Below are 13,906 nucleotides of genomic sequence, written 5' to 3' on the forward strand. Positions count from 1 at the left end.
ATTTTAAATGTTGATATTACGAATTGCGCACATGGAAACACAGAACAGGCACAATTTTGCAATAGATAAAAGAGCTGGGGGACGTTTTTAAGTACAATTTATCGCGAAGGTGATAATTCGCTGACACTGTGCTACTATAGCACACACAAGTTTACATGATTAGTTTTAAATTTATACTACCTTTTTTTTATATTACCTACATAGTCACTTGCGTGTGTCACAGAAGATCAATGACGTTTTTATCTAAATACCTATACAGGATTACTTTTTATACATTGGCAATATTTTGTCTACATACTCAGTCATTCGAAACAACTTCTAGTATGGGATACTCCGAAATCGCGAACAAAATATCAGCTATACAAACTTAAATACCTAATTTGTGGAAAATGTATGGATCAGATGATTTTTTTCTTCGCGATTTCAAGTTTTACTTCCTTACCTTATCTGATGGACCCCTGAGTGATTATGTACTTAAATTAATAAAACAACAAAATAATTTGATAATATTTTATTAAAATTTAATTTAATTGCTAACGATATTCTTAAATTACATTTATTTAAATTTAAAATAAACATTCAGTTAATGATAGTTTACATACTACGATAATGTAGCACATCACACTCATAGATACATATAGTACCTACCCATATCCACTCTCTCTCTCTTTCTCTCTTGTCATTCATTCAACATACCTATTTTATATTGTATCGGAAGCTATCAATCAAAATTGATGTTGCAAAATATTTAAAAAATAAACAAATTTATACAACATCTAAAAAAATTTTGAAAATAGTGTTCCAGCGCACTGCCGCCGGTTGTCGTTTAGATAACTTTTGCGGTCTGTACAGGTTAAAGTAAAATAAAAATTGATTGGTGCACCTCACCCTAAGTATTTAGGACAAAGAGAATAAAATAGGCCATACATATTTTAAATTTCATTAGATAAGTATAGATTTATGTTTCCATTCAATATCTATTCGTAAACATATGAGATCAACAGCCTTAGGTTTAAATTTGATAAATACACTTAAATTATCACAATTATTTGGTAAACTCTTTAGGTGTCACTAAAATGTTACTCGAATATTCAATTCAAGCGTATTCCCGGTTTCTACTTCAGCCGTTGAGCGTCGGAGCCCAGGGTCCACTTTCTTAATTTTTCGCCTCCACTTCGCACGGTCGTCGGCATCCACGACCTTGTGTGTATTCCATACATCCATGTTCATTTAACTTTACATGATAGTATAATGCAGTCATACAAAAAAAATCCTACATTATACACAAAGTTTACTAAACCTTCGAATTCTACGAGAACAATAACACGCATCATAATTATTAGCATATAATATAAACAGTTATTGTACTGTAATATTGATTACGCAAAGAATTTAGTGTTTGAGAAAATAATTCCGATCTACACGAAAATTGAATCTCACACGCGTTAAAGATACTATTTTGTGTGAAATGTAACAGTAGGAGATAACAAAGTATTAACAACGCATTCCTAGAAGCGTATATCATAATATACAGAAACACAATATCGTCCGTCTGTCAATAACACGTATTTAGGTCAGTATCTCGAGCATGTGAACTAATAGAAATTATGTTAATGTTATTATCCAATGTTATGACAATAGCTATGGCCTGCAAGATAATATATTAGGTTGGACTACAGGAATTTATTAAGACGATGATATCTTCTCCCTTCTCTCTTTATTTGGCGAGTCTGACTGAAGGGCTTTTACTATTCCTTTACTAAACTATTACACCGCTTAATCGATGTTTGGCATGTAAATAGTTGAAGATCTGAGGCCAAATATCACAAGAGTTTGAAATTATGGTTTAAAGAAAACATTTTGAAATCAAAGATCAAAACTATTTGAAATACCTAGATGATGTAGGCGAGAACTACCTAACCTAAATTCGAATGACATTTTAGTGTCAACTTCACTCAATTCCTCATTTCAATCTAATCTGTTCATAACGAACTGACCAGCTCGATGCTTTCGTTAATAATATTCTGCGTGTTCTCATCTTCATCCTTCTCATCGGCGTCACAGTCCAGCAGTGTGAACTCCGTGCGAATGCTGCTGCTGTCCTCACTGTCGTTCACATTGAAGTAGGTCACAGTCGCGTAGCAAACTGGCGTTCTCTGATTGGCCGGGCTACTCCTAGCCGAATCGTACGCCGAATCAGATCTTGCCGCGTCGAAATTTTCATAATTTTCAATGCTCCTAGAACTGTAGCTGTTATAGCTACTGTAATTGGAGTTGTTTTCGCTTGAATCTGCCCTCAAAGGTGGTAATGAAGCGCGGCAGGCGCAGAAACGTTGCAGATCGATTTCGGAGCGGGCGTCGACGGTGCCGCTGTATGACGGCGACCGCACTAAAGCGGGGGAGATGCGGTTGCGAGCCGCTTTGTGGTTTTTGTTCCTCTTGAACAATTTGAAAGCCTGAAACAATAGAGAATTATTTTAAAACAAAACTTTTAAAATAAACAACCCAACCTGTCGATTTTAAAATTGAAAAACAAAAGGTCTATGTACTGTATCAATAAAAAATATAAATAAATAAATACTTAGTGTTCGTATGTAAATAAAACAAAGTAAAAAAAATGTTTAAGCTCATAAAAAAATACAACTTGGTCTACAAATAAAATCATCTAACATATAGATATAATCAGTGTTGTATCAACAACTATAATTCTGAAAAACCATAGACACGAACAGGTTTCGTCGGTGAAACTTTATATAATATTATTAGCTGGCGTGCGTCTTAAACTGAATTAATAATGTATTTGCAGTAGATATCCCGATAGAGGTCGCGTGATGGGAGAGTGTTGGTGGATCATCGAGTTCCAAGGTTGTTTGAGTCAGGAGAAATTTCATCATAGACAAAATACGTAGTAAATCAAGGGTTCAAAGATACAGTACAATACATGGCTCAATACAAACGTTGGCTAGTAACCTGCCTGAATAGTTAACGATCCGGGATCAAACATGCAGGATATTGCACGCGTAGCTGCGGGCAACAGCTGGTATCTAAAGTTACCTAATGTTGGTGGAAAACTACTTCAATATCTAAACTCTATAGGAAAAAACATGAGTTTGGATGTAAAATTCTATCCTCAACAATTAGACATGAATTATTATATGTATGTATTATGAATTGTGTACCAAATTGCAGCGAGGGCGAAAGCCTAAGGTGCAGCTGATTTCGTCATTCCCTTATGATCAATACGAACAATAATGACAATATATCTTCGTGTATTTGTGCTACATTCCACACCCACTTACGCATATCGGTCGAGTAATAAAATCTTGAAATGAGGACAAGTATCTGCAGACTTTGTACTATTTCAGTTGATAAATGTCAAATTATTAAGTGACATTTTAAAAATTGAAAATTAATTAACAATTACATCGTGGACATGATAATTTTCGAGCAAACGCTGTAGGTAAGTAAAGTCGATCGCACTTCAAGTTAGCCTTCATATAATACATCTCTATGTAATGGCTATAGCGTCCCATGTGCAACGATTCGATGAAATATGTGTATGTTGACTGTATATACATATTTTATCATATCTAGCAAGATATATACCCCCCCCCCCCCCCAGTTCAAATGCTAAAAGTGTTTTTCCAAAGACTTTAATACTCTTTTTGGAAATGTGTTTTGTCAGTTGTTAAAATCACGTATACATTTAAACTTTGGTTTTCTTTATCAGTCGAACCTACGGACAATAATAGTAAATGGGGAAAAAGGTGGCCTCATCCTCGGTTATCGATGCATTCATTGAAAGCAAACCTTTCCATTCAAGCTTGACAAAAGTTTTTTACTTCTCTTAAAAAATATATGTGATCTCAATTCCAGACATCATATTTGAATGCTAAAACAACGGGGTCATGACCTTCACACATCATATGTGTGTTGTGTGTTATTATTTAGTGACGAAGAGGAAAGGACACTTTGTATTGACGGACAAATATTTTTGTTTATTAGTACAGTGAATTAAATTGTAAGAATTGACCAAGGTTTCGATTGCTCAACCGCAGAGCTACTTAATAAAAAAGGCGAAAAATTATACTGATTTCAATTATATTGATAATCTCCTATTTTAAGAATTTAATATTATGCTAATAAAGGTTTTATAAACTGAGTGTGGGCTGTGCGATAAACTCAAAAAGTACTGCACGGATTTTCATGCGGTTTTACCAATAGATAGTGTGAATCCTGACGAAGGTTTAGGTTTATAATTTATTATGTTTTAAGCCGGAACGGACCGCTAGTAACATATTTCAAGCATTCATTCGCTTATTTTTTACATAATCAATTGACGAAAGACAAGCTATACTCTTTTATTGCCCTATTATTAATTCAAACCCGATATCTGATCATAGAACTAAATATAACCACTTAACTGTATCATTTCAATCAATTCAAAGTATTCGTCCAAAAATAGATCACTATCAACACTATGATAAAACCGCTCAAGCAACGCCGCCCACCCTGAACGCAAGTTCAAAGTCCTATGATAAAAAAGCGCATTGCGCAATTTACTGATACAGCCCGCCCAAACTTTTATATATTATAGGCTAATCCTAAAATATACCGAAATGCATTTTATGCATTTTAGCATTTGTCTTTAACCAAGTAACATATCATTTATTAGCAGCACTAACAAATGGAGTCTACGTGGAAAAAAAAACACTGACGCAATAAGTATATTAGCTCCATAAGACTAGAAGGACTAAATTTTAAATAATAATATTAAATACTATAATTTAAAAGAAAATTCTTTTGTTGACATAACCTTTATGACCGGAAAGTTAAATTCACATGAGCCTCAATTTCGTAATTTTAATAAAATCCTCTGTAGCCACCAACGTACTGTGTAATCAGATCAGCTAAATGTATAAAGTTTTATACGATAGCACACATGTACAGTGGATAACACATCAACCGAACTTAAGCTCTGCAGAAGTTTCCAGCCATAGTATAGTCAATCGATCAAGGTTTTTAAAGTAATTGTTTATTAAAAAAGTCAAATACTTGCAAAAAGCCATCCCTTAGTCATGTCCAGTTAGTAACTATGTAACACCAGGTTAACAGTCTAACATTAAGGTAACTGAAAGTCAGTAGACTGTGACATCACTCCAACTCCCGACCCGTGGGAATATATAATTAATACCAAGCTTATTAGGGTGACACATACTACCCTTTCGGCCATTAATTGAACTTTGCAAGTTAATTTTACGGATTACCTACTAGGTGGTTAGAAGGTCTATAAAGTAACTAAAAATGTTTGTATGACTGTTCAACACACAGCTAAGCAAGATGACTTACACGAGGTTATAATTATTTACCAACCTCAAAGAAACTCATGAAATTTGTAGGAATGTACTGGTTTGTTTATATTACATTATATTTTCAATGGCTCGGGAGTGAAACTAGTAATAAATCCAAATAAGTTATTGGAAAAAGACATGCTTTCTCAATCTATGCTATAACCATAACGCCTCAACGCTCCGGAACTGTGTATTCACCCTCACAATAATTGCATGTCACAGTCCACCGACCACAGTATAGATAAAGTCAGTACAGCAAATGTCATCGCACAGGTGTGCGCGCACCCCCGTTCCCACGGACTGTGGTCACTGTCCTGTATTGGAATTTTTTTTTTTTGATGGAGAATTTGCATTTGTGGAGGCCCATTAAAATGTATAGAGAGTTTCTTTGAACTTGAAAGACTTGTCTGGAATTTGCGTTTCATGTACAATGTACATATAATTCAAAGTTCTATTTAAGTATGCGAAAAATTTGATTATTGAGTAAATTCTACGACTTTTTCTTAACCATTTTAACCAATTAATTTAACCATTGCTTTATTTAGCCAGTTTTATGTTCAAAACCAGTGTTATATTTGGCTCTGGTGTATATACGGGAGTGTATATAGCTTAAAATTATCAGTTTCCAGGACCTAGACGAAATCGCTAAATCTTAAATATATCACGGGAATCACGAAGAAAAATCCTTGATTCAGGATGTGGTTCAATTTGCTTGTAAGAAAAAAATTGAACAATGTGACAAGGCCTTAGACAAAAAGAAATGATAGACAAAATGGAAGATCCAAGAGTGCTAATTGGAAGAGCACAAGCTCTTATTAAAGAAAAAATGGATGGCAAAGGAGGCAAGGACTGTTGAAAACCATAGGCATACCAAATACAATATGTAATTCTTGTAAATACCATTTATTAGTTCTATACAATGATAATTTTCTACATCATAACAAATCGCTAGTACCTAATAAAAATGAAAAAAATATTTCGTGTTGTTTTTTGCATTAATATTATCTGACTATGACGTCACAATGTCTTCTATTGAATCTTATTGTTTTAGGCCAAGCGCGCGTATAGGAAAATTTTGTAATAGATAGATTAAAAAAAGTTTATATTATTATTCATATGTATTCACGTCACTATTCCTGACGTCATAAGAAGCGGTATTAATTTGGTAGTAAGCTAAAAATAGAATTTGAGCGTTTATTTTTACACCTGCTGCCTTTTACACGCTGCTATACCGTTCAAATCAGCGTCGTCGGCAAATTTTAACACATTCACATACGTCATACCGATATGATTTACATAATAACACAGTTATGCTATTCATTATCATAATTGAATAAATAGCAAGTTTTTTTTATTACACTTGATTGAATTACGATAACAATAAAAAGGTGGTAATTTTTGCGAGCCAATTGGGAAATTCCACAGTTATGGTTCAAGTCAAAACCCGTATCCCATTCGGTAGTATCATCACTTTATCTTTATGGTGATAACCGAACTTACTTGATACATTAACGAAAAAGGTTTTCTTGGTGAAAATTTTTTGCTGGCACGTACAAAAATATATGCAAGTGATTCATACCACATCCATAAATGTTACTAGCTAACAATTAAAAGTCTCCATTAATAATGTAAAACTATTTCTTGGCTATGACGCGTGCCGTTAATGTGTGATTTCCCATTAAATCGTGAGAAGCTGGAGACATCCAACAAAGAGCCGATTAGCTCATTAAGCAATTGTTCAAGAAGAGAAGGAACTTCGGAAAATACATAATCAAGACATAATATAGCTTTGACATACAATATTTAACCAGTCCTAGTCCATGTGGAAAATATGTGAATGGGCTTAAGCGTTAAATAGCGATTTTTCAAAATAGCAGACTATGCCAAACCCATTGTTTTGCTGATGCCAAGACCTCATCTACTTTTTGTATTATGTTGTCCCGGCTTGACGACGACTGCGACGTACAAACAGTTCGAATTCTTAATTTAAAACAAACATAATTTGATTCATATTTCCAAACAGCCAGTTACAATGTTAAAACATTGTAACTACTAACTGTAGTTCCTCGAAAAAAATGTAAATTTGAATAATATGTTAGTATAGGTGGGTGTGTGATGTCAAATTTCAGGACTATTATACCTGTGTTGAAACATTTATTTTTTCTGTGTAGACATTGTGAATAAACAGAACCAATAAATACAGGATATTATTATTTGTTCATAATTTTCTATTTTCCCACTGATAATTTTCGATATCCTCCCCAGGCGGTATTCAAATTATTCCCTAGGGCAAAATATTGAAGATCTTTACTTTTCGCGTCGCGAAATATTATATTTCTATTTTATGATGTAATACATTTGTTATTTCGAGATTTTAATGAGGGATTGTCTCTTTAGTACATTTATTTGTGTGGAAGTAACTAATTCTTGAACTTGAACTAGATAGAATATTATTGGTTTGAGAATTTTAATAATATTTTATACTTCTTCATTATATTTAGACAACTAGGAATGTCATAATTTTTTTTTTATAACTTTATGCCTAATTAATTTACCCCACAGATAAGAATATATTAATAGCGTATTTATCCCACCTACGTAAGAAGTGTCATACAAATTGTGTTATCAATTTAATGGCTCAATAACTACAAATCACGTTATACATACATTACTCACCTTCCTGTCACTATCACCATATAAATCATGACAGACAGACAGACAGTGCCTACAGCAGCTGTGAAGACAATGAACGCGATAATGATAAAAGTGTTTATTAAATATTGATATTATTATATTTTCACTTGATAAATTGATGAAATTTTACAATTGCCTGCTTACAAATAATAGCATTCCACCCGCGACTTCGTCCACGATCAATAAATGGTAGACTATGTCACTGAAGGTCTAATCCATCTGTTTCCAAATTTCATCAAAATCAGTCCAGTTCTTTTGATTTTATTCCTTACAAACAAAAATACAGATGTTTCCTCTTAATTATTATAAAGACTTCTAGTACTTACAAATAAAGTATGGAACTATCAAATATGCAACAAAACTTTCCTCTCCATGGATCGTGTCTTTGATGAAAGCCGCATGATAATATGTTCAGTAGCTTTTGAGTTTATAGGGAGCATATAGCACCCGAAGACCATAGACAAAAACCTACATACTCATTAATAGGATAAAAATATTGGACTGTGTTACTGAATCGTACACTGGGTTAAACAGTCGACATCATCAGTATATAACAGCCCACTGTATAATAGTCGACAAACTGATTGATAAATATTCTTAGACATTGTTATGAAATTACAGACAACTCAATTAGGTATCCGTTTGTAAAGACATCAAATTGTAAGTGGTCCATCGATACAATAGACGGTAATTCGATTCTCAGCATCACGTTTAGTAATCGATACCGCAGTACCTATAGGTACAGAAAACAGCGTAATATTACTGAATGACAACTAGGCTCCTTCTCTGCCGTAGTAATCGTGGGACGCTATATTGTTTTCTTAGTAAGATATAATTATTATGAAAAAGGATGTATTTTATTATTCAAAGTGGGAAAATATAGTTTACTGAAAAGTTTTTTAGTTTATCGAGCATGAAACTTTTGTTGAAATGCCAGTAAATATTGGCCATAGTAATAGCAAAAAAAAGTGTCATTTTTTAAGTTTTAATCGTATTTTCAATTACTTAGTGAATAATAAATATTGTACTGTTAAAAAACATAAAATTGATGTAAGCAGGTCATCATCATCATATCGAGTGCGTTATTGCTGACACTGGTGTCAGATTTAATTCAAGTCGCCTAAAGGCATCTGACATGACTTTTTCGACTACTTACCGCCATCTAGTGGCAAGTAGTCGCATACACACTAGGGAAGTAAACTGTCAACCAGTGTGCAGGTTTCCTCGCGATCGCACGATAGCAGGTCAATATTATTAAAACAATAAAAAACTAAAATTACAGTAGAGTAAATAAAATAGTTTGCTAACACAGAGAATCGGTTTTATCGGCCTCCGACTGTAATGAAATGAAATTAATTTGTTTGCTTTAAATGCACTTCTCAGAGGTAATGTTAAATATTATGATAATAGTTTCATATATTTAAACAAAACAAACATGCAAATTAATATAGTTAATATATATTATGTAGTAAGGTATATAATCGATATAAAATGGACACACAAATCAGAGGGCGCTGTCGTCCTGATATCTCTTATCAGTACACAATTATGTCACTCTGAGTGGTTTACGGTCTGATAATGATACAAGGCGTTGTAACTGCGGCTGTTAGACTGTCTGTCTGTCTGGTAAGAACAGTAAGATATTGAGGCATTTTCACCATTTGGAATAATATTTTTTTTTACGAATAAGCAACCTTTGCTCGTACCGAGTATCGGACCTTCGTGGATAAAATGTCGGATAAGCATTCTCAAAAAATGTTTTTATTTTGTTGTGTATAAAACTTTTTAATACTTTAATACAAGTGAGTATTCCCAAAATATTCCAATATAAAAAACGAAAAAGTAGGAAAGTGGACCCTGAGCTTCAACGCTCAATGGCTGCTGAAGAAACCGACCATATGACTGGGGGGAGAGTGTTTCACACAGATTCACAGATTGACGGCCTCGGTGGCGTAGTGATAAAGTGCTTCCCTCTAAACCGAGAGGTCCCGAGTTCGATCCCCGGTCGGATCATGATGAAAATGATCTTTTTCTGATTGGCCCAGGTCTTGGATGTTTATCTATATATGTATTTGTTATAAATTATAGTATCGTTGAGTTAGTATCCCATGACACAAGTCTCAAACTTACTTATTTATTTATATTTATTTACATATAAATACATTACGTAAATTTAAGAAATGAAACAAATGTATCCAAGTAATGATGCTTTGCTTACATATTGCTCCTGTCACATTATCTAAAGCCAAACGAAATAAGTACTTAAATGGACTAGTTGTATGAGTAAAAAAATTTTCCACATTCCGTAATTTTGTTTGTCTGTTTTATGACGGAAACATTTTAAATGTGCTGAAGTTTTTTATATAATAATATAATAATTTCTAACGAAGGTTTTGGTGTATAATTTATTTTGATTTTACACGAGCGAAGCCGGGACTGGCCGCTAGTTGTTAATAACGTAAACTCAATACAGTATTTAGTTATGGTTCAAAAATTTGTAAATTACAACACGTAATATCTTAATTAAACGATACGTCACGTTATAATGATGTATCTGGTTTGTATGCTAGTTTGCATTAGATAATATTATATCATAATAATTACTTTAGTTCTTGTCAAAGAGTAGTTAATACACTCATTCAAACTTGTTGCAAAACACAAGTCTGACCTTGATACTAATTGATAACACAGTAGTAATAATTACTTATGTAGTTATTAGATAAAAGAAAATACGTAAGAAAACCAATCTAAATTCTACAACTGATTTTGATGTAAAGAATTAACAAAGGTAGAAAGTTTGTAATAACTTTACAATAATACTTGAAGCACAGAAATTTAAATGTCGAATCCTAGTGCAAGTTAAACACAGTTGCAGTTTAATTAAGTTAATTAAATAAGTAGTTATGACACAAAACACAAATAACTTGTGAACCACACCACGCACAGTCATTCAGGCATTCTGTTTTGCATTTTCAAAAACATTTTAATTAATTAGTACTTAATTAAAAAGTTTAGTTGCTTTTACGCTTTATACAATGGCTTCTTAGCACACATACCTATGTTGTTTAATTATCAATAAATATTATTTTGTGGGCCGGGTCGTGAGGTTCCCTCTATTATGGTTGAGCTACGCGATGGCTGTCCCATGCGTCAACTCGTGAACGGGTGCTGCCAGAGGGAACTGGTCATCTCGTTTCTCATATATTTTCATGTAAGTTAATTGTGTTTCACATCGATATATATATATTATAATCAGCACTCGGATCACAATCATAACCTGTTTTGATATACCTTTTGACTATGTACATTATGTACTTTTATATATTATTAGAAAGAAAAGAAAAAAAAATTTTTTTGTAAGAAACAATAATGGTAAGCCGATCTGGCATGATAGGGACCAACACTGTTCAAATGAGTTTCTTTCGGCATTTCTTCTCAGCAGTGGTCGTTCCGAAATGCCAGTAGTTTCTAGCTTGTGAGAAATAACTATAAATTTAAAGATTGACGAGAAAAAGTGCCTGTGAAGGTCTAATTTCTGAATAAATGATTTGAATTTGAATTTGAATTTGAATTATTTTAAATAATGCCTTATTCTACAAACTTTAAATGAAAAGAAAATATATACTTGAAAACAAACTAAATCACAAAACAATTACATTGCAAAATAGCAAACTAAATAAAATTTCGTCAATAGATAAAATATCATAAACCAAACAGTACACAATAAACAAAAAAATATATTTTTTTTAACTCACCTTCAACCACCGCCTCCTGGTCTCCGTCAAGAAATCAGTCAACACCATCTTCACAAAAAAAAAGTAAAATCTAAATAATCTGTGACGAATATTACGATCGCACTGTCAACAAACTTCACGCTAGTGTCACCCGACACGTCTTCACTCCGCGGCCGCATGGAGGGAATGAAACTTGGAGGCATGACCCTCCGGTTTTGATGAAAGTGATACGTGACTGACTCCCTCTAGAGGGTTGTACAAAGGACCGCTTGATACGCGTGGTTAATTCATTGGGATATAGACACTGTCACTATGGCTTAGAGGTTATTATCAACTTTTATAATCAGTATAATCATATGTATATTAGCATCGAAATTTACTGATAAAATTGAAATTAAAAGTTATCATTACTTTCTTGAGGTCTATACCCGAGCTATATTATAACCAAGGGAAACATTTTGGAATTTTTTTCATCCTACAGGACATGATATATATGAATATAAATAATTGTAAACAATGATTTCCTATAATCGCGATAAGTATATGTTTTTAGAATCATAGGGAAAAAGGGAAAACTCAATCGCTATATTTTTTCAAGTATAAAAAGCGGTCCTTTTCGTTAACAAATCGAAGCACAAATATTGGAAATGGTTATTGGGTGAGATATGAAAAAGCTTTTTTTAACATACATATACCCATAGGTACGATTCATTTTGATTCCCTTTGAAATAAAGTGACAGTCAACACACACTAGTGTTTTATGTCAGTTTTTTTTTCAGTTTCTATATTTTCAGTAATTACTTAAGTAAGTAAGAATCACAATACTAGATGATCAATCAAGTTCTTAATAAATGTCCTTTTCCAAAAGGTACTTAAATGTCAGCAAATATTTATGAAACTATCACTTTTAAGGACAATAAAAGCATGTATTTAAGCTATGTATTTGTGATATTAGTAACTCCAGTTATTTTTTTAAGTTGTTTATTTTTTTTTACCACCAGACGGATATCATTTCCATTTTCCATCATTTTCTTTGTTTTTTTTTTTGTATTGTCATATATAACCACCGAGCCTCCTAGCTCTGGACAGAGAGAATTGGAAGGGATTGGCTTTTGGCCAACAGTGGGTCAATAGAAGCCAGTAAAAAATATATAAAAAAGGCATTCGGTGTTTAGTATCCCGCCCAATCTCACTGCGCTAGCCAAATATAGATTCCACAGGACAGAAAAAAATATATATACAACTCTGGACTATGTAATTTGAATGTAATTTAAATGTGTCTGAAATAAAGTTGTTATTATTATGTATCTCTTTTTATAAATTCACGGCACTAACGGCCCTTTGGAGAGTTTTGATGTTGTGTAGGTCTCCCGCCAAAACCCGCTCGCGGATTTATTATTATTATATATGTCTGTATTTTTTTCACGTCATTCCAGGGTCCAAACGGGTGTTTAGGTGATTTTTATCTAGAAACTGAAATGTGTCATAGTAGGTATTTATACAAATAAATGATGTCGTAATGTAATGAGCAAACAATCTGCATATCAAAAGGGAAAAGTATTTTTTCTACGTCATTAAACACAAATATATAATACAAATAAAGACAGTGTTGTAACTAGAGAGACAACAGTGTCCCGCCATTATTCACGATATCTGAGCACACAGACGATAACACAATAGTCGAGACATCGTGGTAAAATACGAATAGCCAGGCGACCTGTCAACTTGGGACTTGAGCATAGTAGAGGATTTATTTTGTGATAGCAAAGAATCGGTCCATCATGTTCAACCAAAATGTAAAATCTCAGAAACTAGTTTATTTTCCCTAAATGCGATGTGGACGGTCGCGAAGAGCGTGGACAATTCGCGGGAGTTTCCTTGGTGCGAAGAAATAAAAAAAAAACATAGTTTGTACTCTGTTCAAAGTTAACCCTTGACTTTATTTAACTCTAGTTACTATCTGATATTTATACTGACTTCTTTGTGTTTCCATGGCAAATCTATAAATATTACGTCATTTATTATTTTGGTTGGTCAGACCTTGAGGTTTATATATAAGTCTGTGGGTCAAACAGAAGACTGATTATTTTACCCACGACGATTGGTGGATTGCATAACATCATATTG

General features: G+C 33.3%; 1 protein-coding gene across 1 annotated transcript; it reads right to left on the reverse strand.

The window, feature by feature from the left end:
• Positions 1–496: 496 nt before the first annotated feature.
• LOC128681777 (uncharacterized) lies at positions 497–11,980 on the reverse strand. Its single transcript, XM_053765949.2, has 2 exons — positions 11,801–11,980; positions 497–2,456 (listed from the first exon to the last, which is right to left on the reverse strand). The coding sequence occupies exons 1-2, from the start codon at positions 11,846–11,848 to the stop codon at positions 1,983–1,985; spliced, it is 522 nt and encodes a 173-aa protein (XP_053621924.1). The 5' UTR covers positions 11,849–11,980; the 3' UTR covers positions 497–1,982.
• Positions 11,981–13,906: the final 1,926 nt, after the last annotated feature.

Source organism: Plodia interpunctella, chromosome 2, assembly GCF_027563975.2.
Source record: "Plodia interpunctella isolate USDA-ARS_2022_Savannah chromosome 2, ilPloInte3.2, whole genome shotgun sequence".
Classification (NCBI taxonomy): domain Eukaryota; kingdom Metazoa; phylum Arthropoda; class Insecta; order Lepidoptera; family Pyralidae; genus Plodia; species Plodia interpunctella.

Coding starts and splice junctions, on each gene's coding strand:
- LOC128681777 (XM_053765949.2), bottom strand. CDS start 11,848: ATGGTGTTGACTGATTTCTTGACGGAGACCAGGAGGCGGTGGTTGAAG. Junction 2,457..11,800: donor CCAGGAGGCGGTGGTTGAAG/GTGAGTTAAAAA, acceptor CTATTGTTTCAG/GCTTTCAAATTGTTCAAGAG.